Source organism: Gobio gobio (assembly GCF_949357685.1).
Source record: "Gobio gobio genome assembly, chromosome: 8".
Lineage (NCBI taxonomy): Eukaryota > Metazoa > Chordata > Actinopteri > Cypriniformes > Gobionidae > Gobio > Gobio gobio.
Window position 1 is genome coordinate 24,395,510 of NC_137114.1, and position 27,791 is coordinate 24,423,300.

General features: G+C 37.1%; 1 protein-coding gene across 1 annotated transcript; it reads left to right on the forward strand.

Annotated features, from left to right (window-relative positions):
* Positions 1-584: 584 nt before the first annotated feature.
* vwde (von Willebrand factor D and EGF domains) lies at positions 585-27,737 on the forward strand (the record flags this gene model as incomplete). Its single annotated transcript, XM_079823807.1, has 32 exons — positions 585-660; positions 3,080-3,270; positions 3,365-3,596; positions 4,986-5,051; positions 6,936-7,168; positions 7,246-7,335; positions 7,429-7,558; positions 7,840-8,054; positions 9,627-9,700; positions 10,790-11,066; positions 11,216-11,412; positions 13,185-14,077; positions 15,030-15,166; positions 15,253-15,399; positions 15,512-15,616; positions 16,561-16,675; positions 16,832-17,082; positions 19,530-19,749; positions 19,882-20,019; positions 20,890-20,979; positions 21,075-21,218; positions 21,344-21,709; positions 23,528-23,623; positions 23,736-23,831; positions 23,966-24,061; positions 24,144-24,239; positions 24,566-24,661; positions 24,744-24,839; positions 24,958-25,053; positions 25,616-25,711; positions 27,123-27,220; positions 27,341-27,737. The coding sequence occupies 32 exons, from the start codon at positions 585-587 to the stop codon at positions 27,347-27,349; spliced, it is 5,262 nt and encodes a 1,753-aa protein (XP_079679933.1). The 3' UTR covers positions 27,350-27,737.
* Positions 27,738-27,791: the final 54 nt, after the last annotated feature.

Sequence of the window (27,791 nt, forward strand, 5' to 3'; positions counted from 1 at the left end):
TATAGCCTAAAGCACCTTAGTCAAAGAACCGGTGAAGAACCTCTGAAGAACCTCTGAAGAACCACTGAAGCACCAAAAATGGTGCTATATATAGTACTAAAAAAGGTTCCCCTATGATTACGAGCCAAGAACTATTTTTGGTGACATATAGAAACTTTTTTTTTTTTAGAGTGTAGTTCTTACTGACTAGCTACATTTACTTGGTTATATACACTCACTTTTTTGGGGGAGTTGGTCGCTGTGGTGGAAATGACGCCACCACTGTGGGACGTTGTTTACAAATGTGAATAAAGTATTAGTAGATTTAACTGAAAAGGTTAGGGTTAAAATATGTAGTGGATTAAACGAGCTGCACTGGAGAATGGGACAGTTGTAGCTCGAGATGCTCCAGCGGGAGGAGGTGTGTGTGGTCTGGACAGCAGCCCGTGAAACACTCGCTGTTCGCCTCAAAGACCGCTGAAGACACATCGGATATTTCTTTGCCAACTTTCATTTCGGGACTTATCGGTCAGGATATTAACCTGAATAGTGTTATCGGTTTGGACACGCTCTTACAGTTTTTCTAAAGAGCATTAAAGACGGAAATGCGTTTGAACATCTGTGTGGAGTGCCTTGCTATTGTATTTATTATGTTAAACAACACTGTTAGTTGTCAAAAAGGTAAGTGGATCGATACTTTGGACTGAATGCTATACAATAGGCTACATTCTTGTTACATATAGAGAAGGTTGGCCAACAGATTTGGTTGCTTTATTTATTTTTTTTATAGCAGTTTGTATTTTTTAGAGCAGTTTGCAATTTATTTGATCACTTTATTATGCAATTCATTATTAATAATTGTATATCAATTTATTAATTACCTTGTATAATGTAGCTATGGTCATCACACTTAAAAGTGCCCTAGGTATTTTTCTATTATTATCTATATTTTTTTTAATTAAAAAGTTTTACTCTTAAAGAAATTAACGGTCATTTTGACAAACAATAATAAAAAGTTTTAATTCCCATGAGATATATCCTGACCCATCCTTCCCAAGGGCGCCTTGACATCACATGACGTGAAGTGACTTGCACTACACTACTAGGCTACTACTATTATATGTTTACTTTATGTGGCTTTTTCACCATGCATAATTTGTTCATCTGAATTTGGTCCTTTCATCGAGTACAGTCAATCAGCATGTCATCTTACCACTGTGCCTTTTTTTTCTTCCCATTTATGCCAGCAAAAGATACAGTATATGTGACTCTGGACCACAAAACCAGTCATACGTCGCACGGGTATATATTTGTGGCAATAGCCAACAATACGGGTCAATAATATGGGTCAAAATTATCGATTTTTCTTTTATGCCAAAAATCATTAGGATATTACAGTTTTTCTCAGTCGCTTTGGTACATTTCTCAGATCAGAATTGAAATTCTCAAAACTACCTGTTCAATCTTCACATCATTGTGTCACTTGTGCACATCAAAAAAGCAGTTTCTAATTTCTTTGAACAAGTTGCAAATGCTTTGGTACATCCATGCAAATGAGTACAATTCTTGGCTGTTTCCTACATTATCAATTTCTTACGTCATGTTGATCAAAATGTATTATAATGGGTCTCTGTTGAATAGTCTCACCCCCCACAACATTTAGCCATTAGTTCATAGCATTCAAAAAAGTCTTTACATGCAAAACGGTTGAACAAGTTGTCATAATATGTCAAGCATATTTCTATACATTTCCATTAGACGTTCACATTTCTACTTTTTTTTTGTTTTTGTTTTTTTCTTTGTGCTATGCAGTGCTGTCTTTTCCTTTCTGTATCGCAATGACATGGTCTGTCAACAAATTACAGTACAAACAGTAAAAGCGTAAATGTGAATCTTGTCCAGTCTCTTGCATTCAAACTCCCACATACACTAAGGTGTAACCTACAATTTACAATAATTGTCATCAAAACTTTAGCCATATTTACATCAGAACATCCCTCCAGTGTACTCGGTTATATTGACAACATGGTGGTTTGCTATTTGTACGAATTGTTTTGAGAAAAGCACTTACTATTTTGCAAATGTCGAGATTCAAGAAATGTACCAAAGCGACTGAGAAAAACTGTAAGTTAAGATTATGTTCATGAAGATATTTTGTAAATTTCCTACTGTAAATATATCAAAAAATTTATAGTAGTAGTAGGCCTAATATATGCATTGCTAAGAATTTGATTTGACAACTTTAAAGGTGATTTTCACAATATTTAGATTTTTTTGCACCTTCAGATTCCAGATTTTCAAATAGTTGACAAAATATTGTCCTATCCTTACAAACCATACATCAGTGGAAAGCTTATTAATTTATCAGCTTTCAGATGATGTAGTAATTACCCCTATGACTGGTTTTGTCACATCAAGCCATCAAGTGCTTGAATTACTCTCAAATTATTGTTGCTTCTTGTCAGAGACATGTTTTCATTCCTTTGGATGTCAAATGGTGATTTCATAAGGAAAGAGACACTTAGTGAATTCTTAGAAAAGAGCATCTTTAATTTGCAGATGCTACTTCGTTTGAATTTTTGTATTTCATGAAATTCATATTTTCATTTGACTATTACAGTAATAAAAATGCATTACATTGTCCACAATAAAAAAATCCACAGTGACAGATAATTACAATGTTAAAAATATTTATTTTTAAAACAAATGCTGTTCTTTTGAACTTTCTATTCCTCAAAGAACCCTAAAATGTTTCCACAAAAACATTTCGCAGAGCACAACTATTTTCAACATTGATAATAAGAAATGTTCCTTGAGCACCAGATCAGCATATTAGAATGATTTCTGAAGGACAAAGGAAAATTCAGCCTTGCAATCACAGGAATAAATTAAATTGTGAAATATAAAGAATTGTAATATTTCACAATTTTCCTGTTTTAACTGTATTATAAGAGACTTCCATCAAAGCCTTTAAAAAATCTTACTGACCCCAGACTTTGAATGGTAGTGTTAATAAAAGACCTGATTTCATACTTGTCTCAATGATGTGGTATTGCATTCCTCTGTGAGTGAAAGTATGCGTTTGTGTGTATTATTGCAGTGGAGCCCCCTGAATGCAGTCGTGGGGGTTATACTGTTCTTCAGAGCCCGTACCGAAGCACCAGGTTCAGCTCACAGCAGCTGCTCCAGTCTGCCCTGCAGGAGCTTGTTTGTGATCATTCACTCTCTCCTGGATGGTATCAGTTCCAGATCTTTGATAAGCCGGCCCGTATGCCCACTAATTGTGTGGAGGTACAGTACAGTACAGTACATCTATGTAATTGGTCCAGCCTGCTGAACAATGGTTCCTTTATGTTATGTTTCTATATGACGGTAACCGCTACAGGTGAATCAGTGTGGAACACAAGCCCCAGTGTGGCTCTCCCTGGCCGAAGGAGAGACTCTCCCACGCCCTCTAGAGGTCAAGCAGATGACGGCCTGTGCTACCTGGCAGTTCCTCGGAAGCGGCAGTAAAGACTGCTGTCTTTTTCGCCTGCCTGTCACCGTACGCAATTGCGGGGACTTTTATGTGTACTTGCTCCAACCGACGCAAGGATGCATGGGATATTGCGCTGAAGGCAAGTCAATGAACCTCACTGGCCTATTTGAAATGTTAGCATGATTATCCACTGGTTCTGCATCATGCATCCCAAAGGTTTTGAAAAATAAGAACATTCAAAGTGTGGTGTTTGAAAAGCAATGGAGGATATGCATTGACGTCACTTTCTCGCCAGAACACTTCCCCTCAGCTGGACTGAGTGGCAAAATAGCTGCTGCATGACTGGATTTAATAGGGGAAACTGCGAAAATCACACATACCAAAAATCCAGTTATCCATGGATATTCACTCTCAAAAAAATTGTGTAGGGACTGTCACTGGGATGGTACTCATAGTGATGGTACTCATAGTGATGGTACTCAACAGTGAGTTGCTCATTTTCCAACTCCCCTAGAGTTAAACAGTTGAGTTTTACCATTTTCGAATCCATTCAGCTGATCTCCGGGTCTGGCGGTAGCACTTTTAGCATAGCTTAGCATAGATCATTGAATCTGATTAGACCGTTAGCATGTCGCTCAAAAAAAATGACCAAAGTTTCAATATTTTTCCTATTTAAAACTTGACTCTTCAGTAGTTACATCATGTAGTAAGACCGACGGAAAATGACAAGATGACAGATGCTAACGGTCTAATCAGATTCAATAAATTATGCTAAGCTATGCTAAAAGTGCTACCGCCAGACCCGGAGATCGGCTGAATGGATTCAAAAGCGGTAAAACTCAACTGTTTAACTCTAGGGGAGTTGGAAAATGACCCTATTATAAAAAAAAAGTGGAGTGTTCCTTTAAAGGGTACATTTTTTTACCACTAAGTAGAGGAAAACATTGGTATAATATTACCCTAAGGACCAATTGTGTACTTTTTAAAGGTACAGTTATACATTTTGTTCCCCAAGGAATGTCAACACTCAGCCAGGAATTGTGTTTCCTGACATTTATATGAGCCTGATTTCGACGCCGGGAAAATGCATAAAGAAAATTTGCAATATAAATACAATATAGGTAGGTCTAAAACCGGGTGATCACTAATATCAATGTTATATATATATCACCATATCGTCCAGCCCCAAAACTTGTATAGTTTTTTCCAATTATGCTGATAATAAGATGGGAATTATTTAATTGATGAGTTGTCAATACAATATATAACAATACAATATATAGGGACAATATATTGACACAAACCAATAACTGCAAACCACATTTCGCTGCCTGGAGTTGTTGTTTCTGTGAACTGCAGCAATCCATTTGCTTCTCTATTCTGTAGCTTTCGACAGTCTAAATTTACCTCAGATTTCTTGTCAAATCTATTTGTACAGTAAATCTGAAAGCTCTTTCCCTTAACCGCAGTCACTCCGCCCGATGGTGTTCAAAAATACACTCATCATTACATTTTATTATATTCGCAGAGATTTCGGAATCCAATCAAACCAGCTGTGATGGGAGACAAAGGAATAGCGATGGAACCTGCAGTGGTAAGTAGTCCATACTTGTCCACCAATATTTTAAAACTGCATCTTCAAAACTAAATCATTTAAAACGGATAGATTTAACACATTCATTTTTCATCACTTTTTTTCCACCAAAGGGTTTTTCAGAGCTTGTGAAATACAGTAAAATGAACTGCTGCATATTATCTGAAAGGTTCCCCAGATTTCTTTGTCACGCAGGCAGTTTAGAGTTGGCAATCATATGATTGGAATGTTCCTGCCCCCATGTTATCCTGCTAATGAATCTAGCAGAAGTTCATGTATTTGTGTTGTTTTTGTGTTTCAACTGTGGCATGGAGCGTCGCCTTGGCAGCTGATCACAATTGTGATCCTTCTCCTGGTCTCAGGCACCCCAACAGAGGCTCTTACCCACTTTTCTTTCTAGTGGAATCCTTTAACACACTTACTTTAGAAGTGTCCTTCATCAGGCATCATAAAGCATGTCTTGGAAGTGAAATAGACATGATAATTAAGAGTTTGGCCTGAAATCCCTGTCCCCGCTCTATTTCACACAAAATGGCTTTAATATTCTCCAAATTCTCTATAGTAATGCAGAAAACATTTTGGTTTTATAAACAGCAATAGACATACAGCAGGGTCACCAAATCTGACAAGGGAGCATAAGAGTTTACAGAAATCTGTTACCTTCTGGCTTTAATGACTTAACCCTTTATGGTACAGAGTTGCCATATGGCTTTAATTAATTTCTACTCATTTTCTTGTTATTCACGAAAAAATACAATATATTGCACTATGGGAATTAAAAGGGCAGGCCTTAAGGTAGCCAATTATGTGCTGTTTTTAAGTAAAATGACATTTGAATGTCCCTCCAAAACTATATTTCCCCCTGTCTTTCCCCCTGCCTCATTTCTAAACATTTCCTATCAAGGGGGATTATTTTTGCAGCATCTTTGGAATGTAAATGAGATATTTTTATTCACAAATCAACTTTGTTTAATATAGCAAAACAAAAAACAATTGCTGTAAATTGAGAAAATATTAATGTTTCCATATGGCAATGCACACTGTACCACTACGGAAAAATAAATATGTTGCCATATGGCAACGCTGTACCACAGTGGAATTGTAGTAATGTATTTCCCCATTGGGATTTTTTAATATATAGTAGCATCAATAATATAAATGCAGTTTATTGTAGTATATTTGTATTTATGTATAAATAACAAAATTATTTCTTTTTTTTAGAAAATTAATACAGCAATATTTTACGGAAAAGGGGCAATAGGAAGAGTGCAGAGTTAGCTCTTCCATGTGAGAGAGTGAGGATGAGTTTTGAAGATGAGTTTTGGCATTTTGAAGGTTTAATGATAGGAATCTACTTATTTTTGGTTTGCATGGGTTCCAAGTATATAAATATAGCAATTTCTAAAATAAATGTGCATTTAAATAGAAAATAAAATTAAGGAAAACTAATTTTGTGACCATTTTTCATTGCGGTACAGCGTTGCCATATAGCAAGTACTTTTTTCCCCCAAAAAATCTGTTTTGATTAGTATGATTAAAGCTATTTAATGTAATACAAACTTTATTAATTTAAAAATTGTAGTTCATGGTTAGAACATAATGCATACCATAGAGGGTTCTACAAATATAAAAACTAATATATATTTAGATATTCACAGTATAGAGTCCAATTCTCACTATTAACTACGACTTTTTATTGGGTATTATATTGGGAGGGGTGTATATGGTAATGCAGAATAAGGCATTAATGTGTGCTTTATAAGGACTAATGAACAGCCAATATCCAAGTAATATGCATGCTATTAAGCAACTGGTTAATAGTGTGAATTGGATCCTAAACTAAATGTCTATGTATATATGCAGTATTTGTAATTTATCCCTCAGAACTCCAGCCTCCCTCTTCTGCAGTACCACTGATTGTTGCTGAGCTCTCTGACAACAGTGTGTACCTGAAATGTACGTTTGATGACCGTAGTGGGAACAGCTCTCTGGGATATGTAGTGACATGGTGGCGACTCTCACCCGAGAGGAACAGAGAAGAGCTCAGGAAAGACACCACAATAGAGACTTTTGCTCTCATCGAGCTGGATGGGATCAACCTGCGACTGGGAGACAGGGTAGTCACTTTGTATTCAGTATTCACGTGAATTTAAATTCATATTTTTGAATCTTAACCTATATATCTATGTCTCAGATCCATTGCAGCTGCACTAGTTTTTTTCTGGAGTCTCCTAATATACAAAGCCTTCCTGTGGAGAGTGAAGAGTTTTATGCAGGGATCCAAGTATGTCTCTATTCTCGTCCAGTGAAATACAGTTTGTTTGTATTAGTTAAGAGTTGTTTTCTGCTAGACTTATAGTTTATGCATATTTTCCAGATGAAACCACAAGCTGTGTCTATTTCAGAAGATGGGCGAGAGTATAAACTGACAGTGGAGAGCACTGTACCTTTACCTTGTTCCTCAGAGAGATGCACTCTGCCTTTGCATCTTACTACCAGTAGTCAAGGTGGAGTCAAAAATTAAAACAAAACAAAACGTATAAAGAAAATATAAGTCATATGTTGAAATATATTTTTAGACTATTAAGATGTCTTGCATTGTCACCCTATTCTCATTACAGTATATGCAAGGGACTTTTATGTGATTCATCCTTTAGCTCAAACTTGTAATTTTTTATTCCTAAATATTAATATGTCAGAAATGTCCCTCATGTAAACTGTAAACAACAACTGCACCATGTCACCCATAACTGAACATTTTACTTAAAAGGTTTGTCTCCAGTGGCAGGTGAGAAGGACCTGGGTGTTGATTTAGTCCTGTCCTCCTGTGAGGTCGAGCTGTTTCAAATCCCTTGTCATAATGGATTCTGTAGCCAAGCATCTGTTCACTACAGCGCAGTGACTGATATATGGAATGATGGAGACAGAAGCACAGAAATACACATCAAACCCATAATCAGCACCAACTTCCTGTGGAATGGGTACGCTCCTCAAAGTGTGCAGGTGGGCCTTATTTGATTATATATGCTGTATATTATATGTGGTTTAGGAAACATACAGTCAAACCAAAATGTATTCAGACACCTTCAACATTTTCTCACATTATCACAGTTTATTCGCTATATTTTTGAAAATGGTAATACAATATGACAAGAACTCAGAGTTAAACTGTGTCAGAACAAATTCATCTTGATAATGTCAGATAACTTTGATAGAAAGGTATGTAATGGATTACAATCAACCAATCAGCTGTCAGCTGTTAGATTTAAGTACACAATTTGATAATACCAATTTTGTTCAGTCTGTGGTGTAAAAGGTCGCATTAGCAATTAAAGAAAAAACACTTAAGCAAAACATGGTCAGGTCAAAGTGTCTGAAAAATGTTGGTCCCAAATTTTTACTGTTAGTCCACTGTATGAAGAATTTTTGGTATGTCACAGTTTACTTTATTTTGCTATCCTCACTTACATAAATTAACTATAGTGTCCTGCACCCACTAGTAAAAAAAATTATCTGGTGTCTGAATAATTTTTGGTTTGACTGTATATATACACCGATTAACATTATGAACACTGACAGGTGAAGTGAAACTGCAGCTCTTGTGGGGTGTTCCCGGTCTGCAGGGGTCAGTATCTGTCAAAAGTGGTCCAAAGAAGGAACAGTGGTGAACCGGCGACAGGGTCATCGGTGGCCAAGGCTCATTGATGCACGTGGGGAGCGAAGGCTGGCCCGTGTGGTCCGATCAAACAGACGAGCTACTGTAGCTCAAATTGGTCAAGAAGTTAATGCTGGTTCTGATAGAAAGGTGTCAGAATACACAGTGCATCGCAGTTTGTTGCGTATGGGGCCCATGGTCACAGCTGCAGACCAGTCAGGGTGCCCATGCTGACCCCTGTCCACCGCCGAAAGCGCCAACAGTGGGCATGTGAGCATCAGAACTGGACCACAGAGCAATGGAAGAAGGTGGCCTGGTCTGATGAATCACGTTTTCTTTTACATCACATGAATGGCCGGGTGCGTGTGCGTCGCTTACCTGGGGAACACATGGCACCAGGATGCACTATGGGAAGAAGGCAAGCTGGCGGAGGCAGTGTGATGCTTTAGGCAATGTTCTGCTGGGAACTGGGTGGTACATGTTCTGCTTTGACATGTACCACCTACCTAAGCATTGTTGCAGACCATGTACACCCTTTCAGGAAACGGTGATGAAGAAGGTTCCCTGGTGGCTGTGGTGGCCCCTAGAGGCTTTCAGCAGGATAATGCACCGCCACAAAGCAAAAATGGCTCCGGAATGGTTTGAGGAGCACAACAACGAGTGTTGACTTGGCCTCCAAATTCCTCAGATCTCAATCCAATCGAGCATTTGTGGGATGTGCTGAACCCACATCGCAAATTACAGGACTTAAAGGATCTGCTGCTAACATCTTGGTGCCAGTTACCACAGCACACCTTCAGGGGTCTAGTGGAGTCCATGCCTTGACGGGTCAGGGCTGTTTTGGCAGCAAAAGGTGGATCACCACAATATTAGTCATAATGTTATGCCTGATCAGTGTATATGTTTGTTCTTCCTCTCAGATTCTTGTGAAGGACGTTCCATCTGCTCACTGTTACACTTTTACGGACCCACACATCATCACATTTGATGGCAGGTAAAAACTCTACACTCAAACTATAGTCCAATATTGAAAGTTGATGTATTGAATGTATTGTTTTTTTGTATTTGAAAAAAAAAAAAGTAATAATATATATGATTATTATTATAAATATAATTATTACTATTTTATATATACTATTCTAGTTTCTTTAGTGCTGTTTGAGCATAAAAAGGTCTGCACAGTTACATAGCATAATGTTCACTACAAAGGGAGTTATTTTCTATATCAGCACTGTTTCTGAAATCCCTGAAATGCTTCGATTGTAGTCTTGAGTTTTCTTCCAGAAACGTTCACGTCACAATATTCCTCATTTAAATAATTTCCGCCCAAGGCATACGGGCAAAAAAAAATTGCCCAAGGCAAAATTCCGCCCAATTTGCATTAGTAGAGTATTGAAACATGAAGTTATGGTAAGGGCCGTGACATTTCCAATACATGCTCCAAGCGGTTGATCAATCACAATGTAACAATGTAAAATATGTGAAAAATAATGTTTTTTGAACATTCAGGCATGAAAAGGTATTCTAGTACACACAAAATCAAGACTTTGTAAAAGGGCATAGTAGGTCCTCTTTAAAGGGTCATCCAAAAAATGTCATCATTTACTCACCCTCAAGTCGTTGCAAACTTGTAATACTTTCATTCTTCTTTGAAACACAAATTAAGTTATTTTAATGAAATCTGAGAGATTTCTGTCCTTCCATATCAGTTGGGGTAAATGGGCGCTTGCATACCACGCAAGAACCAATGAGGTTTGTTCTCGCACGCCAAGCATGTTCGGTTGAGCTTCTGTTTGTGTTTGCTGATTTATATGTAAATAAAAGCCTACATTCAATCTGTTCATTATATAAAGCGACCAAATCTCTTCAGAAACAAAACATTCAATTAGGTTAGTTTTACGAACTCTTTATGAACTTTTTGAAGCATCAAAGTGGTAGCTGGGTGAACTGTCAATGGAGGGACAGAAATTTCTCAGATTTAATTTAAAATGTGTTTTTAAGAGTCTTATGGGTAATTGATCACATTTTTTTATTTTTTTTGGGTGAACTAACCCTTTAAAACCACTTGTTTTTTCGTTCACAGGAGGTATGATAACTACCAGATAGGCACCTTTGTACTGTACAGGAGCACCGCTCGACCATTTGAGGTGCATGTGCGACAGTGGGAATGTGCCAGCATGACCGCACATCCCACCTCGTGTGTCTGTGGCTTTGCAGCCAGGGACGATGGTTATGTGGTCACTTATGACATGTGTAACGGGCTGTTGGGAGAGACAAAGCCACGTCTCTCTGTGAAGAACGGAGATCCGGTAAAGAGTGGCATCCGTGTTACTGAGTCCTACCAGGGCCGCAAAGTCACTGTGAGTGATATTGGGTGTATATTCATTTTTTATTATTTCTTGTAAAGTTTGATAAACATGATGACTAGAACATGTTCAAGATAATAGAGTTGCATTATACATACTGCTTAATCCAGATAAAGTGATAAATATAAGCATTTTCTGTCCAGATTATGTTCTTGTCTGGGGCATTTGTGCGTGCGGATGTGGCTGACTGGGGAATGAGTCTGACTGTAAGGGCTCCAGGCTCTGAACAAGGCCACACTGAAGGCCTGTGTGGAACCTTTGATGGACAGCCAATGAATGACTACCACAAAGAGGGTGGAGAGACTGTAGAGGACAGCATCTCCTTTATAAATGCGTGGAGGTGAGACTCACCCTGTTGAATTAGATCAATATTCGAATTGTAATACTTTTGTGGGGTTTATGATTTATTTACATTCACAAATGTAAGTATGAGCAGTAATTTTAGTGATGCTTGCCTTAGCTTCTTTTTTGGGATGCACAATATCAAAATTACGGGCGATATGAAAATATGTTATGGGCGACAGGTTATTTTTTGTAGTTAAAAATAAAACCAATATAAAAAATAAAAATAAATCGTTTTAAATTACAATATTATTTCTTATTAAATTGTTAGTGCTTTTAAGGATGAACACTAAGGGCCCTATTTAAACGATCTGAGCGCATGGTCTGAAGTGCACTTTTGCTAGTTTAACGACGGAAAAAATAGTCGGCGTGCCAGGCGCATGCCCAAAAGGGTACCTAGTCTCTTAATGAGTCATGGGTGTGTTTTAGGCATAATGTGCAATAAACCAATCACAGTCTCATCTCCCATTCCCTTTAAAAGCCAGTTGCACTTGCACCATGGCAGATTCGCTATTTACATGGACGAATTTGCGAGCGGAAAAACTGAATGCTTCTCTAGAGAGGAATTCTTTTATTTTTAATATTTAAAAATGTTTGTGTGCGCGTCATTGTGTGTAATAGCAGAGTGTACGCTCGTTGCGTACCCACCTATAGGCGGATATTACTAGCGCCCCCTGTAAATAACACAAAAAATACTGCGCTATTGACTTTAGACCAGGCTTTTGTTGGTCAATGGTGCAGTTGATTTCAGTTGTGTAATTTCCGCCCAAGCAAAATAGCAAATTTCCGCTCAAAATAGCAACGCGCCAACAATGCGCCTGAACACGCCTCGTTTTCAGACCAGCACGCCATGGGCGAACAGATGGGTGCGCGTGCTTTTGCTATTTAAACAACGTCGGGCATTTTCAACAAATAAACAGAAGATAAACCTTAACTAAACTTAGCTAGCGCTTTAACGAGAACCGACAATAGAGAGATATTAGGTTTAAAATATGTATCTTACATGTAATAGCCGGTGATATAAATCACAGGCATATAAATACTAAGAGCAAACAAAGATGATTGGATAAACACAGGTGGAGCAAACGAGGGAACTAAAGAGTAACTGTAGTATCAAACAAAAGGGTACCAAAGTAACCAAAGACACTGATGAGAACACAGGCAAACGGGAACTTAGCAGACTGAGTGAAAATTAAACTAAAAAACAACCGTAACGGGGATAGTAAGGTTTTTTTTTTTTTTAAGAAGTCTATCATGCTCACCCAGGCTGCATTTATTTGAGCCAAATTACAGTAAAAATTACAATATTGTGCAATTTTATTACAATTCCAGTTTTCTATGTTTCTAAATTTTCAGAAGCCATTTCTTCAGTCACATGATCCTTCAGAAATCATTCTAATATGCTGATTTGGTGCTCAATAAACTTTTCCTTATTAATAAACCATGTTGAAAACAATGCTGCATAATATTTTTGTAGAAACCATGATAATTATTTTCAGAATTATTTAATGAATAAAGTTCAAAAGAACAACATTTATTTAAAATCGAAATCTTTTGTAAAGATGCAAAAGTCTTTACTGTCACTTTTAATTAATTTAATGCTGAATAAAAAATATTTATATTTATTAGTATTTATAAAAAAAAAAAATACTGTGCCCATACCCTTAAACAGTAGTGTATACCCATTAAAAATGATCTTTTAACCGATATGATGCTGATTTTCTTGTGCATCCCTCCTTAATATGGATTATTATGCTTCCTTGAAACCAGGTTGGCACCCAGTACCAGCTTGTTTGACAAGATCCCCATCTATGAAAGCAACTCCAGTCTCCACGAGTACTGCCAGTGTCAACAAGAGAAACACCAGTCAACCAGCGGAGCATCGCACCAGTCTACTATTTCCTCCAGGTGTTCTTCCTCTATCCGCGTCCAATCTCCCTCCATCATCCCTACGTTGGATGTAACTGCTGAGTATATCAGGTCTATCCCACTTCATAGAGAGACGTCCATTCCTCCCGGCAGGCCCACCCGACACCGTCCAGCTCAGGGAAGCAGAACAAATGCTCAGAGATCCCAAATTCAGAGACGCGTTATGAATCCCCAAAGATCCCAAAGTCAAAGACGTATTCTAAACCCACAGAGATCCCAAACTCAGAGACGTGTCACAAGCCGAAGCAGACGTCAAGGTGGATATTACAACTCCAGAACATCTTCACAGCAGTCAAACCTGGAGGAGTCAACGTATCATTTCCCCGAGGACCATTCTTCATCTAATTCACCTGAACCGCTGGTACCATCCTGGCCTACTGAGTCAGGCCTGATGGAATCCGAGGTCCGCCGGCTCTGCGAGGGAACCCTGAGGAACTCCACGGTGGGGCTGGGTTGTGGCCGTCTCCTGGGCGAGATGCTGGAGCAGGCATTGGAAATGTGTGTGATAGACCAACAACTAAAGGATGACCAGGCCTGGATAAGAGCCACCGTGCCCCTTCTGGAGAATGAGTGTGAGAGGAGGGTGGTAGAGGACGTTGGCAGGAGGATGGAGAACCAGGATGTTCTGGCCTCCCTCAGGTGCCCGAGCCTGTGTAGCGGGAATGGACAGTGCACAGAGTGGGGCTGCTCGTGCTTCCCTGGATTTGGCTCTTATGATTGCAGCCAGGTGTCTGGTGGGTGTGTCTGTAATGTGTATGGGTACTTTATATAATTGAAATATGAGTTCACTTGTTCTGCATTGGGACATGCTACTCTATCTAAAATTATCAATAAATATTGAATTATGAATGCATGGTTTATGAGCCTATATTAATTAAGAGGCTGCATGGAATATTTGTACTTTTTGTTTTAGTATTATTTATTTACTATAGTATTTATTAGTATTTTGAATAAGTTTTTTTTATTTTTTATGTATATATATATATATATATATATATATATATATATATATATATATATATATATATATATATATATATATATATATATATATATATATATATATATTTATTTATTTTTTAATTTAAGTCTTAGTAATTTTGTTAAGTGATATTATCATTTTTATTATATTATATTTTGTTTTGTTTTTATATGACTATTTAGCTTTAATTTATGTTATGTCAGTTTTAGGTTATTTGACAAAAAATGCCTTTTTTTGTGTTTAAGTTTTTCATCTACTATTTACATTTTATTTTATCTCAGGTTTATTTAATTTAACGATTATTATTTATTTAAATATCACTTGATATTTAAAATGAACTAGTGAACTTGGGAAGTCAAAAAGGTTGGCAAAAAATGTGACATGTTACAGCCCCTAAAATATACACTTCCCTTTATACATTCATATAAATTACTGCCTGAAATTATGATTTTTTTTAATTCATGGATGTTATGCTTTAATGACTCATTCTAAGGAGTAAAACTGATCTCAAGTGGGGAAGATAAACAAAAAAATATAAATTATTATCTCTACATAGCCTAAAATGTATTTATTTATTTATTTTATTTTTTTTGTAAAATCATTGCAACATTTGCAAATGAGTAAATGGATATGTGTGTTGATCCAGAAGACTTTAATGTGCACTTCATTTGTTTTTAGCCAGTTATTCTGTTTTCCTGATGCAGATGAGACTCCAGAGATCACAGAATTGGAGAATGGAGGACTGTGTGATGTCCGTTATGGCGTCTGTTCCTCTGTTAGGGTTCTTGGTCAAGGCTTTAAAAAGTCCTACAAGCTCAAGTGTGAAGTTGTGAAGGAAAAGGTGACAGCACATTGCCACCCAAGCATTAAATTGGGCATGAAGATAAATACATATTAACCTGAATACAACCTGTTTTGTCTACATAGATAGTAAATGGTGAATGGTCTTTGGATGATGCTCGATTGGTGCCCGCCTCCTTCCAGAGTTCATCCTCATTAGAGTGCCAGCTCCCTGTGGATGACCCACAATCCTCCACCACTGCACAACAACCAGTCTTGCGCTGGCAAATCAAAGTGAGTTTGTCACTCATTGCTGTGGGATTGATCTATAAACTATTATGTAAAACTAAAATGTATTCAAAAGTATTGAAAATGACATTTATGTGTTTGTTTATCTGTCTTCTAGGTGTCTAATGATGGACACAGCTTCAGCAACGCAAAGATACTGACTCTTTTTGACGGCACATGCCAGATTTGTACAGTCAGCACCTCTGTTATCTGCACCCTAAAGGTCTGTGCTACCCACTCCAGATCCTATTAATCACAAAAGACTGCCAAATTCAAAGATATTTAATTAATAAAGTCCATTTCAAAGATCTTGATGTCCATAACAAGAACACACTCACACAAAGTATAAAGTCTGTATCTGCTGTGTTTCCCATGTAGATACACTGCCATTCTTTTGGGGTCAAAGATGTTTTTTTAGGAGTTAATTTAGAAGGAGTTTTTAAAGAAATTATTATTTTTTCAGCAAGGACACATTCAATTTATTAAAAGTGACTGGAGTAGTGATGCTGAAAATTCATTTTGAAATTCTTTTTGACATCACATGAATACATTTCATTTTAATATATATTATAAAGGAAAATTATATTAATATCATATCATTACTTGTTTCTTTTTACTTTTTTAATCAAATAAATGCAGCTTGGGTGAGCATAAAAGACTTCTTTCAAAAACACTAAAATATCTTATCGACCTCAAATATTTCATGGTAGTGTACATCACTGTAAACCTTTTCACAAGAAGTATAAAAACATACGTTTCACCATGATCTGTTTGTAATTTGTCTAAATGGTGTTTCTTTAAACTTTTTTGATCAGTTGACCCAGATTCAGTGCACGTTTTATCTTGAAATGTTTACACACACTGTTCATCATTTATCATTACATGTACTTAGGCTTTTTAAATACAGGAAACAATTTCACATTCAGCCTTGTAATTATGTACAGCAAAATAATTTCAGGTCAAACAAAACTGGCACTGTTCAGTTCTCTAAAACTGGGGCTCTCTCACACTCTACGGTTTAACTTAAATCCAGCACGAACATTTGTGATAAGCATGTGTAACAATGTCAAAGGTTCAATTCAATTCAGGGGACGGGAACCGACGAACGTTCAACATAACTTTAATAATAATAGAGTTTAAAAACGTTTTTCTTGAATATCCCCTCAGGACAGAACATGTAACATTGATGGACTGTGTTATGAGGAGGGGAATCACAGCCTGAGCAGCCCCTGTCTGACATGCAGACCAGATCTTTCCAAATACGGCTGGTCCATTGCTGAGAGTATGTTCATATCAGTCTTTATTTCCTATTTCCTATATTTACTAAACCTAGAGAACTTACTCGTTTTTTCATATGTTATACATGTATTTTCCAATGTACATAATGACTGATGTTGTCGTGTCAGTCCTTGTTCTGAAGTTCTGAGTGTGTTCATAGAAAATGAGCCACCGGTGTTTCACGCGGGTCAGCTCAGTCTGAAGACATTCTATGGAGAGAATTTCGTCTATCAGTTCTCAGCCACGGATCCAGAGGGCTCTGCAGTTCTCTTCACGCTCCAGTCAGGGCCCGGAGACGCTGTTCTTTCTCCAGCTGGTCTGCTCATCTGGAAAGCTCTGTCCACCACACCAGTGACCTTTGAACTGGTTGTAACTGATGACTGTAACGCAGAGACACGTGCAGCAGTGAAGGTGAGCTTTAGAAACCCTCTGGTAAAATGTTGCTTCTACAAACCTGAAAAGTCTTACAGATCTTTCTGAGATAGACTGCTGATGTACAATTTTGTGCCTCAGGGGGGTGCCAAATGGCTTCCAAAAACATTTCTGTATCATTAAATTGATGTAACTCAGTTTTATAATTACAGTATAATTACAGTAATTATTCATATATATATATATTAATATATAAAGTATTCATTTATAATATATGAAATGCATACTTTCATTCAGCAAGGATACATTGATCAAAATTGACAGCAAAGTCATTTATAATGTCACAAAATATTTCTATTTAAAATAAATGCTGTTCTTTTGAACTTTCTCTTCATTAGATAATCCTTACAAAAATGTATTACAGTTTCTACAAAAATATTAAGCAGCAGAACTGTTTTCAACATTGGTTCTAATAAGAAATGTTACTTGAGCAACAAGTCAGCATACTTGAAAGTTCTGAAGGATCATGTGACCGAAGACTGGAGTAATGATGCTGAACACTCAGCTTTGCATCACAGGAATACATTACATTTTAAAATATATTAAAATAGAAAGTAGTTATTTTCAATTGTAATAATACTACTGTTTTATTGTAATGAAATAACACAATACTACTGTTTTACTGTATTTTGATCAAATAAATGTAGCCTTAATGAGCATAAGAGACTTCTTTCAACAAAACAAAATAAAAACAATACAAAATATTGCCATCCCCAAACTTTAGAAAGCTAGTCTGTTACATATACTTCATATACAGTCATGTGAAAATGTTTGGACACCCTATTGTATTCCATGGTTTTCTGTATCAGGACTAGGCATGTGACGGTATCAAATGTTCATGTTGTGATTAATTGCTGAAGCTTTTATCATGGTATACGGTATTATCACGATATTGAAATAAGTTGCAAAAAAGTGTTGTCATACTATAACAGGTTTAATAACTTTTTCTTATGGCAAAAAGAACCGAACATTTAATCACAATAAAGCAATACACAAAAATGTATAAAGTAAACAAATGTTTCAAACAGGTTAAAGTGAAAAATAATTATAAAGAACAATAGATGACACTTTACAATAAGGTCTCACTAGTAGTTAAAGCATTAACTAACATTAACAAAGAGCGAATAGCTACATTTGTTACAAAGTTATTATTCTTTGATAACGTCAGTTAAAAAATAAAACTGTTAATGTCCATCAAATAATGCAGTAATACAACTTTTGATTTTAATAATGTGTTATTAAATGTTGAAATTTACATTTAACTAAGATTAATAAATGCTTTAGAAGTATTTTTCACTGTCAGTTTGTTAATGAATGAACTAATGTTAAATAATAGAGCCTTATTGTAAAGTGTGTGACTGAACAATAAATAGTCAGAACATATTCAAACAATATCTAGGACATGCAGTCCAGATTCAAATATAAAATGTTTAAGTTTAAACAATGTTAAACAAGCCAAAAATCATCACCCCTCCACCAGCATGCTTGACTTTTTGTATGAAGTGTCGGTGCTGATATGCTCTTTTGGTTTTCACCAAACTTGGCGCTGTGCTTTATGGCCAAAAATCTCCACTTTGGTCTCGTCTGTCCAAAGGACATTGTTCTAGAAGTATTATGGTTTGTTCAGATGCAACTTTGCAAACCTAAGCTGTGCTTCCATGGGGGTTTTTTTAGAGAGAAGAGGCTTTCTCCTGGCAACCCTTCCAAACATGCCATACTTGACCCATCTTTTTATAATTGAACTGTCATGAACTTTAACATGTTAACTGAGGCCTGTAGAGTGTGAGGTGTAGTTCTTGGGCAATTTTTCTGAGCATTACATAGTCTGATCATGAGGTGAAGTTGCTGGGACGTCCACTCATGGGAATATTGGTGTCTGTTTTGAATGTCTTCCACTTGTGAATAGTCTTCCTCACTGTGGAATGAGGGACTTCAAATTGTTTGGAAATAGCCTTGTAACCCTTTGTAGATTGATGGCAGCAACAGTTGCTTCTCTAAGACCATTGCTGATGTCTTTTCTCATTGGCATTGTGTTCACACACCCCTGAATGCTCCAGACCAGCAAACTGCCAGAACTTCAGCTTTTATAGAGGTCATCACACTTGCTGGTGATCAGTTAATCAAAGGCATTTGATTAGCAGTTCCTGACCATTACTTTCCCTTTTAACTCCTGTTAACAGTAAGGGTGTCCTAACTTTGTCACCCATGGCTTTTCCATCTCGGCTTTATTTTTGCTAAATAAATAATGACATGGTGTAATATGTCATGTGTTGTTGTTCATCTGAGGTTTTATTTTCCAAATTAAGACCTGCCAACGACCAGATATTTTTTTTATTATGTCCACTCCTCATGGAGAAAACCATGGAATTCAATAGGGTGTCCTAACATTTTCACATGACTGTATGGTTTCATATTATACTTCCCAGGTGTCAGCTCACCCCTGTGATTGTCAGAACGGAGCGTCCTGTGTGACTAACATTAACTTCCCCCCGGGATCTGGTGAATACCTGTGTGTTTGTCCTGCTGGTTTGGAGGGGGACAGGTGTGAAATCAATGTCGATGACTGCAGGTCAAACCCATGCCTCACAGGAACATGTGTGGATGGACAAAACTCCTATATCTGCCACTGTCCAGAGGGATTCACAGGTCAGTTCACTTGATCACCTAAAACAATATTGTAAAAACAATCATTTAATGTTGAAGTGGATCTGTTATAATATTGGTGTAGTTGTTATTTGTTGATCACCTTTGAGAGCTTCCTGCTGCCATGTTCTACAGGTGTAATCTGCGATGAGGACATTGATGAATGTTTATCAGCTCCGTGTTACCCAGGTGTTTCCTGCAGAAATACGATGGGCTCATTTGTGTGTGGACCCTGTCCTGAATACCTCACTGGAGATGGGACGACCTGCAACCGTATGCCCATATCTCATACTTAGTTTTAGGTTTATGATCAAATAGTCAGTGAGAGAATGTTTTAACATTATGAGGAAATATTACAAAAAGAGTTTTCTTTTTCTTTTTTGGAATAGGATGAATTGTGAATTCAAACCATAAATGTGTTTAAGTCAACTGTGTCAATTTTGACTTTAACCCTTTCTCAAACACCATCCATTTTTGTGGCTGTTGAAAGTAATGTTAACCTGATATTGCACCAAGACAAGTAGCTTACACCTGTTTTAACATTTCTTGTGTACAATAACAGTGTTCACATTGAAATGTCATGCTTTGTATGGGGCTGTCTAGTAATTTGAACCGATTTTAACCAAGATATATATATATGATAGATAATTTAAACATTACCATAAGTATAATAATTGAGTTTGCTGAGTTTATACACATGAGTTTACCGATTCAAAAGGATTGGTACTATGGAAGCCCATTTCTGCCACCACATAAGAAAGAAAAGTCATGCTTTGGTAAATTGTGACAGAGAAAGTCATAATTATGACATAAAATGTATTAGGTATAAGTCAAGATTATGACAAAAAGTCGAAATTGTGAGGTGAAAAGACATAATTATGACAAAACAATTCTAGCTAAAAAGTCGAAATTTGGATTTGACAAAAAATAGTCAGTTGACAAAAAGTAGAAATATTGAGATAGAAAGTGATAATTATGACAAAAAAATTAAATTTGATATACAAAGACAATTATGACATCAAAATAATGACAAATACAGTCAGGGAAAAAACTATTTTGACAAAAAGTGACTTTTTGCATCATTTTTATGACTTTATCTCATAATTTCAATGTTTTATGTACTTGTTTTTTTTTATTTTTTAGAAAAGACAGTGGATAAAATCGATGAAGGCAGTCATAAAATTACCTCAAAAAGTGAGATTATTAACCCCAGCAAACCCGAGCTTGTTCCAGGTGGGAATAATAAATAATTACACAGTTTTTCACCTCTAGTATATGTATCAGTTGTTAGTTTGTGATTACTGTAAATATGTACATTCCGTCTGAAGGGCAGAGCCCGTGTGCCAGTCAGCCCTGTTATCCTGGAGTCCAGTGCTTTGAGAGCACATACACGTCTGCTGGTTACATATGTGGTCCGTGTCCCTCTGGACTCAACGGCAATGGACAAACATGCACATCAAGGACAGCAAACAGTCAGTTGCTTTTCTTTGTACAAACATTATCAACATGAGCAACATTATTACAGAGAAACCAGAATACATAGCTTTTGTGTAGATTTTTCTTCAGGCTCAACCTTCTAACCCTTATTATTTTGCAGGACAGATACTATTGAGGGAGGGTGACAAACTCTCTGATGCCACTTCCTCTTTGGCCAACCCTTCTTCCACTAGGAAGTCAGCGGAACCTTCTGTTGGAGCTGAAAGATCTCCTAGCAACAAGTGGACCTCATCTGTTGATAGGAAGACCACCACACATAGCCTAGGCTGGACCAAAACGAAAGCAATAAGCAGCTCAACCAAAGAGAAGCTGAATGAAGAAGAATTTAACCCTGAACGCGCTGAGGACAACCGAACCTGTGCGGACTCCCCCTGTTTTTCTGGAGTACCATGTGAAGCCACATCTGTCTCCTTCAGATGTGGAAGCTGTCCACACGGCTATAGAGGAAACGGAATTACCTGCAAACGTGAGCTATTTATCCTGATAAATGAGGCATGACAAAATAAAACATTGTTCATTGTAGTAGTTGACACTCATGAAAAAAGCAAGACATTTCTGGGTCATATTTCACACCAAAATCTAAAAATAAATAAATAAATTATAATAAAGTGGGGGAAACAGTTAAATTAAATCCAGTACAATAGCAGATGCATGCTTAAAAATGCATTTGTTAAAATGTATACATATAATACTTTCTTATATAATAAAACAAATAAATACATATAAGTAGATATGCTGCATCTATACACTATATATATTCTTCATTCTTCCTATGAATGTTTATACACACACACACTAGGAAGAGATGCCAGAAAAGTGAGTGTTCGTTGGTTTCATTATATACACGTGTGCGTGCAACCCCACACCATAATCCCCCCTCCACCAAACTTTACAATTGGCACAATGCAGTCAGGCAAGTACTGTTCTCCTGGCAACCGCCAAACCCGACTCGTCCATCGGATTACCAGACAGAGAAGTGTGATTGGTCACTCCAGAGAACACGTCTCCATTGCTCTAGAGTCCAGTTGCGGCGTGCTTTACACCACTACATCCGATGCTTTGTATTGCACTTGGTAATGTACGGCTTGGATGCAGCTGCTCGGTCATGGAAACCCATTCCATGAAGCTCTCTACACACTGTTCTTGAGCTAATCTGAAGGCCACGCGAAGTTTGGAGGTCCGTAACTATTGACTGAAAGTTGGCGACTTCTGTGCGCTGTGTGCCTCAGCATGTGCTGACCCCGCGCTGTGATTTTATGTGACCTACCACTTCATGGCTGAGTTGCTGTTGTTCCCAACTGGTTTGTTATGTTACCACTAACAGTTGACCGTGGAATATTTAGTAGTGAGGAAATGTCACGAATGGACTTATTGCACAGGTGGCAGCCTATCACGGTATCAGGCTTGAATTCACTGAGTTCCTGAGAGCGACCCATTCTTTCACAGATGTTTGTAGAAGCGTCTGCATGTCTAGGTGCTTGATTTTATACACCAGTGGCCATGGAAGTGATTGGGGAATCCCAATACTTTTATATATATATATATATATATATATATATATATATATATATATATATATATATATATATATATATATATATATATATATATATAAATCATAGGATGTTTATAAATCATATATATGGTAACACTTTACAATTTGTTAACATTAGTTAACGTTAGTTAATAAAAATACAGTCATTCATTGTTTAATTTATGTTAGTTCACAGTGCATTAACTAATGTTAACCAATACATTGATTTTAATATATACTGTATGTATATATATATATATATATATATATATATATATATATATATATATATATATATATATATCAAATATTAAAATCATCCTCTTAAGATAATTATATAAGATGCAGAATTTTAGCCCAGACATTTATTCAAATATTATTGTTAGAATGATTATCAAATTGATTGTTTTAACATTTGAACATTTCCTCTGTCTTTGTGTGTGTGTGTGTGTGTGTGTGTGTGTGTGTGTGTGTGTGTGTGTGTGTGTGTGTGTGTGTGTGTGTGTGTGTGTGTGTGTGTGTGTGTGTGTGTGTGTGTGTGTGTGTGTGTGTGTGTGTGTGTGTGTGTGTGTGTGTGTGTGTGTGTGTGTGTGTGTGTGTGTGTGTGTGTGTGTGTGTGTGTGTGTGTGTGTGTGTGTGTGTGTGTGTGTGTGTGTGTGTGTGTGTGTGTGTGTGTGTGTGTGTGTGTGTGTGTGTGTGTGTGTGTGTGTGTGTGTGTGTGTGTGTGTGTGTGTGTGTGTGTGCGCGCAGCTTTGTGTCGTTACCCTTGTGGTCAGAATATGGAGTGCTCACAGCCCAACATTTGTACCTGTAAAGAGGGTTACACTGGATACAACTGCCACATTGGTCAGTCACAACTTGTGACATTCATTTAGCTTGAAAGATATTAAAAAATACTAATTTTAATTCACATTATGACTAATTTCAAACTCACATCTGATAAATCTTGTCCCATCAGCTGTTTGCCGACCAGACTGCAAGAACAAAGGGAAGTGCGTGAAGCCCAATGTGTGTGATTGTCCTGTAGGGTACAACGGTCCCACCTGTGATGAAGGTTAACTCTATCTTTAGTGTCTTACTCCATTCTGACCTTACAAATTCAGAAATGTTTAACCATTTTGCTATATGACTTCAGATGGTTTCAGAGGATATCATGTAAATGTACACATTTTTTATCTTGCCTCTCAGCCAGCTGTGATCCACCTTGTCAACATGGTGGGCGCTGTTTGTCCAGAAATCACTGCACTTGTCCATATGGCTATGTGGGACCAAGATGTGAAACTAGTGAGCAGACATTTCCAAATAATTTCTAAATGTGAAGAAATTGGTTTATAATGATTGTGCGTCATTGCCTTTGTGTTTTCAGTGGTGTGTAACAGACATTGTGAAAACGGTGGAGAGTGTGTGTCGCCTGATGTCTGTAAGTGTAAACCCGGCTGGTACGGACCAACGTGTAACTCAGGTGCGCTTTCATCCTTAAAGTCAGCATGAAACAGAAGTTGCGATAGTCTTTTGTTCCCTATTGTGACACATATCCAAGTGAAACGGCTTCTCAAACAAGAAAAAAAATGTAGGACCAGTCTTGATTCTGTATATCGGGTCGATGTCCATTGGTTGATCTCATGTGAGTGACAGGTTGTAAACACGTCATCAGAGAAGAGATGTAACAATACTGAAAATTGTCAATTTTGACTTTAAATATTGATTATAAATGTATTTAAATACATTCAAACAAATGGGTTTAATTAACGTGATTATAATACATTTCCTAACTGTTTTAATTCTCAGCTGACTGTAAGCCTGTGTGTTTAAATGGAGGGACTTGTATCAAACCAAACATCTGTGCTTGTCCTAGTGGCTTCTATGGTTCACAGTGCCAGATAGGTACAAGTGTTTATTTCATGCTGCACAATTAATAAATGGCCTTAATTATTGATTATTAATTAAGCTGTGTCGTTCTTTGTAGCTCTGTGTAATCCTCCATGTAAAAACAGAGGCCAGTGCATGAGAAACAACGTGTGCTCCTGTCCTGAAGGATACACTGGGAAGAGATGCCAGAAAAGTGAGTGTTCATTTGTGTCATTTTCTCCAGAATCTATTTCTGTTGTTGTGATTTGTTTCAACATCCAGCATGCATTCGAGCATGATATATCTGTTTGGACTATATGCGCTGTGTTTAGGTGTGTGTGACCCCATGTGCATGAACAACGGAAAGTGTGTCGGGCCAAACACCTGTTCCTGTCCTTCTGGATGGAGAGGAGGGATTTGCAACATTCGTAAGAGATTTGAGAAATCCTTAAGGTCACCAAGGCTGCATTTATTGGATCAAAATACAGTAAAAACAGTTATATTGTGAAATATTTTTGTACAATGTAAAATAACTTTTCTATGTTAATATATATTAAAGTGAAATGTATTCATGTGATGGTATATGAAGCTGAATTTTCAGCATCATTACTCCAGTCTTCAGTGTCACATGATCAGAAATCATTCTAATATTATGATTTGATGCTCAAGAAAAGATTTGTATAATCAGTGTTGAAAATAGTTTTTTCAGGATTATTTGATGGATGAAAGTTCAAAAGAACAGCATTTATTTGAAATAGGAATCTTTTGCGACATTATAAATGTCTTTACTGTCACTTTTGATCCATTCAGTGCATCATTGCCGAATAAAAGTATCAATTCCTTTCAAAACAATATTACTGACCCCAAACTTTTGAACAAACTACATAAATGTAACAGTTTCTGTTAGTACACATTTTAACGTTTACCAAAGCTTTGTCTTGTAATATCAAATACATGCAACATAACATATAGTATTGTCTGTATGTGTAGCGTCATGTTTACAGAAATGTAAAAATGGTGGTGAGTGTGTGGGGCCGAACACCTGCCACTGTCCAGCTGGATGGGAGGGTCTGCAGTGCCAAACTCGTAAGTCCTGATGAATCCTAAATGCTCCTAAAGGGGTCCTATTAAGCTTTTTTTTACATTTTAAACTGTTTAGTGTATAATGTTGCTGTGTGAGCAAGAAAATGGAATGCAAAGCTAAAATGCATAAAGTCCTCTCTATATATCAGTAAACGCTGTTTGTGAACTCCATGAAACACCTCGATTGTAGTCTTGAGTTTCCTTCCGGAAACATTCATGTCACAATATTCCTCATTTAAAAAATTCCAGCCCATGGCAAATGAAAAATAAAAGTTGCGAGGCCTGGTTGATTTGCGTTAGTAGTGTGTTGAAACTCAAAGTTATGGTAAGGGACTTGGCATTTCCAAAACACGGTCGAAGCAGTTGACCAATCACAACACACTGGCCCAGCCGACCAATCAGATAACTTTGAGTGTTACTGACAGACTGTGAAGAGAGGTGCTGCAATGTGAAAAAGAATGTATTTTGAACGTTCAGGCATGAAAACCTATTCTAGTAGACCTCAAAAACAAAATCAAGACTTTGAAAAAGAGCATAATAGGTCCTCTTTAATGAATTTTCACTTTTTGTCAGTGTATTGAGGTCACCTTTGATGATGAACATTGATGCTTACTGTTAAAGTAGATTGATATTTGGCTTATACACTGATCAGGCATAACATTATGACAGGTGAAGTGAATAACACTGATTATCTCTTTATCACGGCACCTGTTAGTGGGTGGGATATATTAGGCAGCAAGTGAACATTTTGGCCTCAATGTTGATGTGTAAGAAGCAGGAAAAATGGGCAATCGTAAGGATTTTAGCGAGTTTGACAAGGGACAAATTGTGATGGCTAGACGACTGGGTCAGAGCATCTCCAAAACTGCAGCTCTTGTGGGGTGGAAAACCTTGAGTCCTGCCATCCACGTGGATGTTACTTTGACACGTACCACCTACCTAAGCATTGTTGCTCACCTTGTACACCCTTTCATGGAAACGGTATTCCCTGCTGGCTGTGGCCTCTTTCAGCAGGATAATGCCCCTGCCACAAAGCAAAAATGGTTCAGGAATGGTTTGAGGAGCACAACAACGAATTTGAGGTGTTGACTTGACCTCCAAATTCCCCAGATCTCAATCCAATCGAGCATCTGTGGGATGTGCTGAACAAACAAATCCGATCCATGGAGGGCCCACCTCACAACTTGCAGGACTTAAAGGATCTGCTGCTAACATTTTGGTGCCAGATACCACAGCAGACCTTTAGGGGTCTAGTAGAGTCCATGCATCGATGGGTCAGGGCTGTTTTGGCAGCAAAAGGGGGACGAACACAATATTAGGTCATAATGTTATGCCTGATCGATGTATATACTGTACATTATTTATATGATTTAATTGAATTTAATTTAAATGTATTGAATATCTTCCCTTACAGCCATCTGTACACAAACGTGCCTCAATGGGGGGAGGTGTGTTTTCCCAAATTTCTGCCACTGTCGTCAAGGTTACACTGGACCTTCTTGTGGTACTAAAGTAAGCATTTCACAAACGCATTGCCATCATTGATTTTATCTTTAAAATGATCTTTGTTAAAACATTTTTGACGTAATTTATGGCCAAAAGATGAACTGATTATAAACTTTGTATTTACAGACTAGGTGATGACGATCGAAGACAACTTTCGATCACTCTGTAAAAAATAAATGCTGTGTGTGAGCGTGTTGGTGTGTGTGTAAGCATCAGTGCCCTAAAAGTGAGGTAAACGTTATACTTCTATATAATATATACTTTTATTAGACTGTCTGATTACTATAGTATTTCAGGAGTGTTACAGTATGTGTATGTTGGTGTTGTTTTACACTGCTCTTACAATGACTATTTTTGTTTGACATTTGCAATGTATGTACTACAGTGTGTACATTTTATAGTCTTGATAAACAATATTTCTGTCATTTTCTTTTAAGTAAATTGCTTTTAAAGAAACAAAACAGTACATTTGAAATTATACAAATACATCTTAGTGTCATTTCTCAATAAAAAGAAGTCGACAACAACAAAAACTGGAATTAAACATATTTTTGATCTGTAAAAACAAGTTGCACAA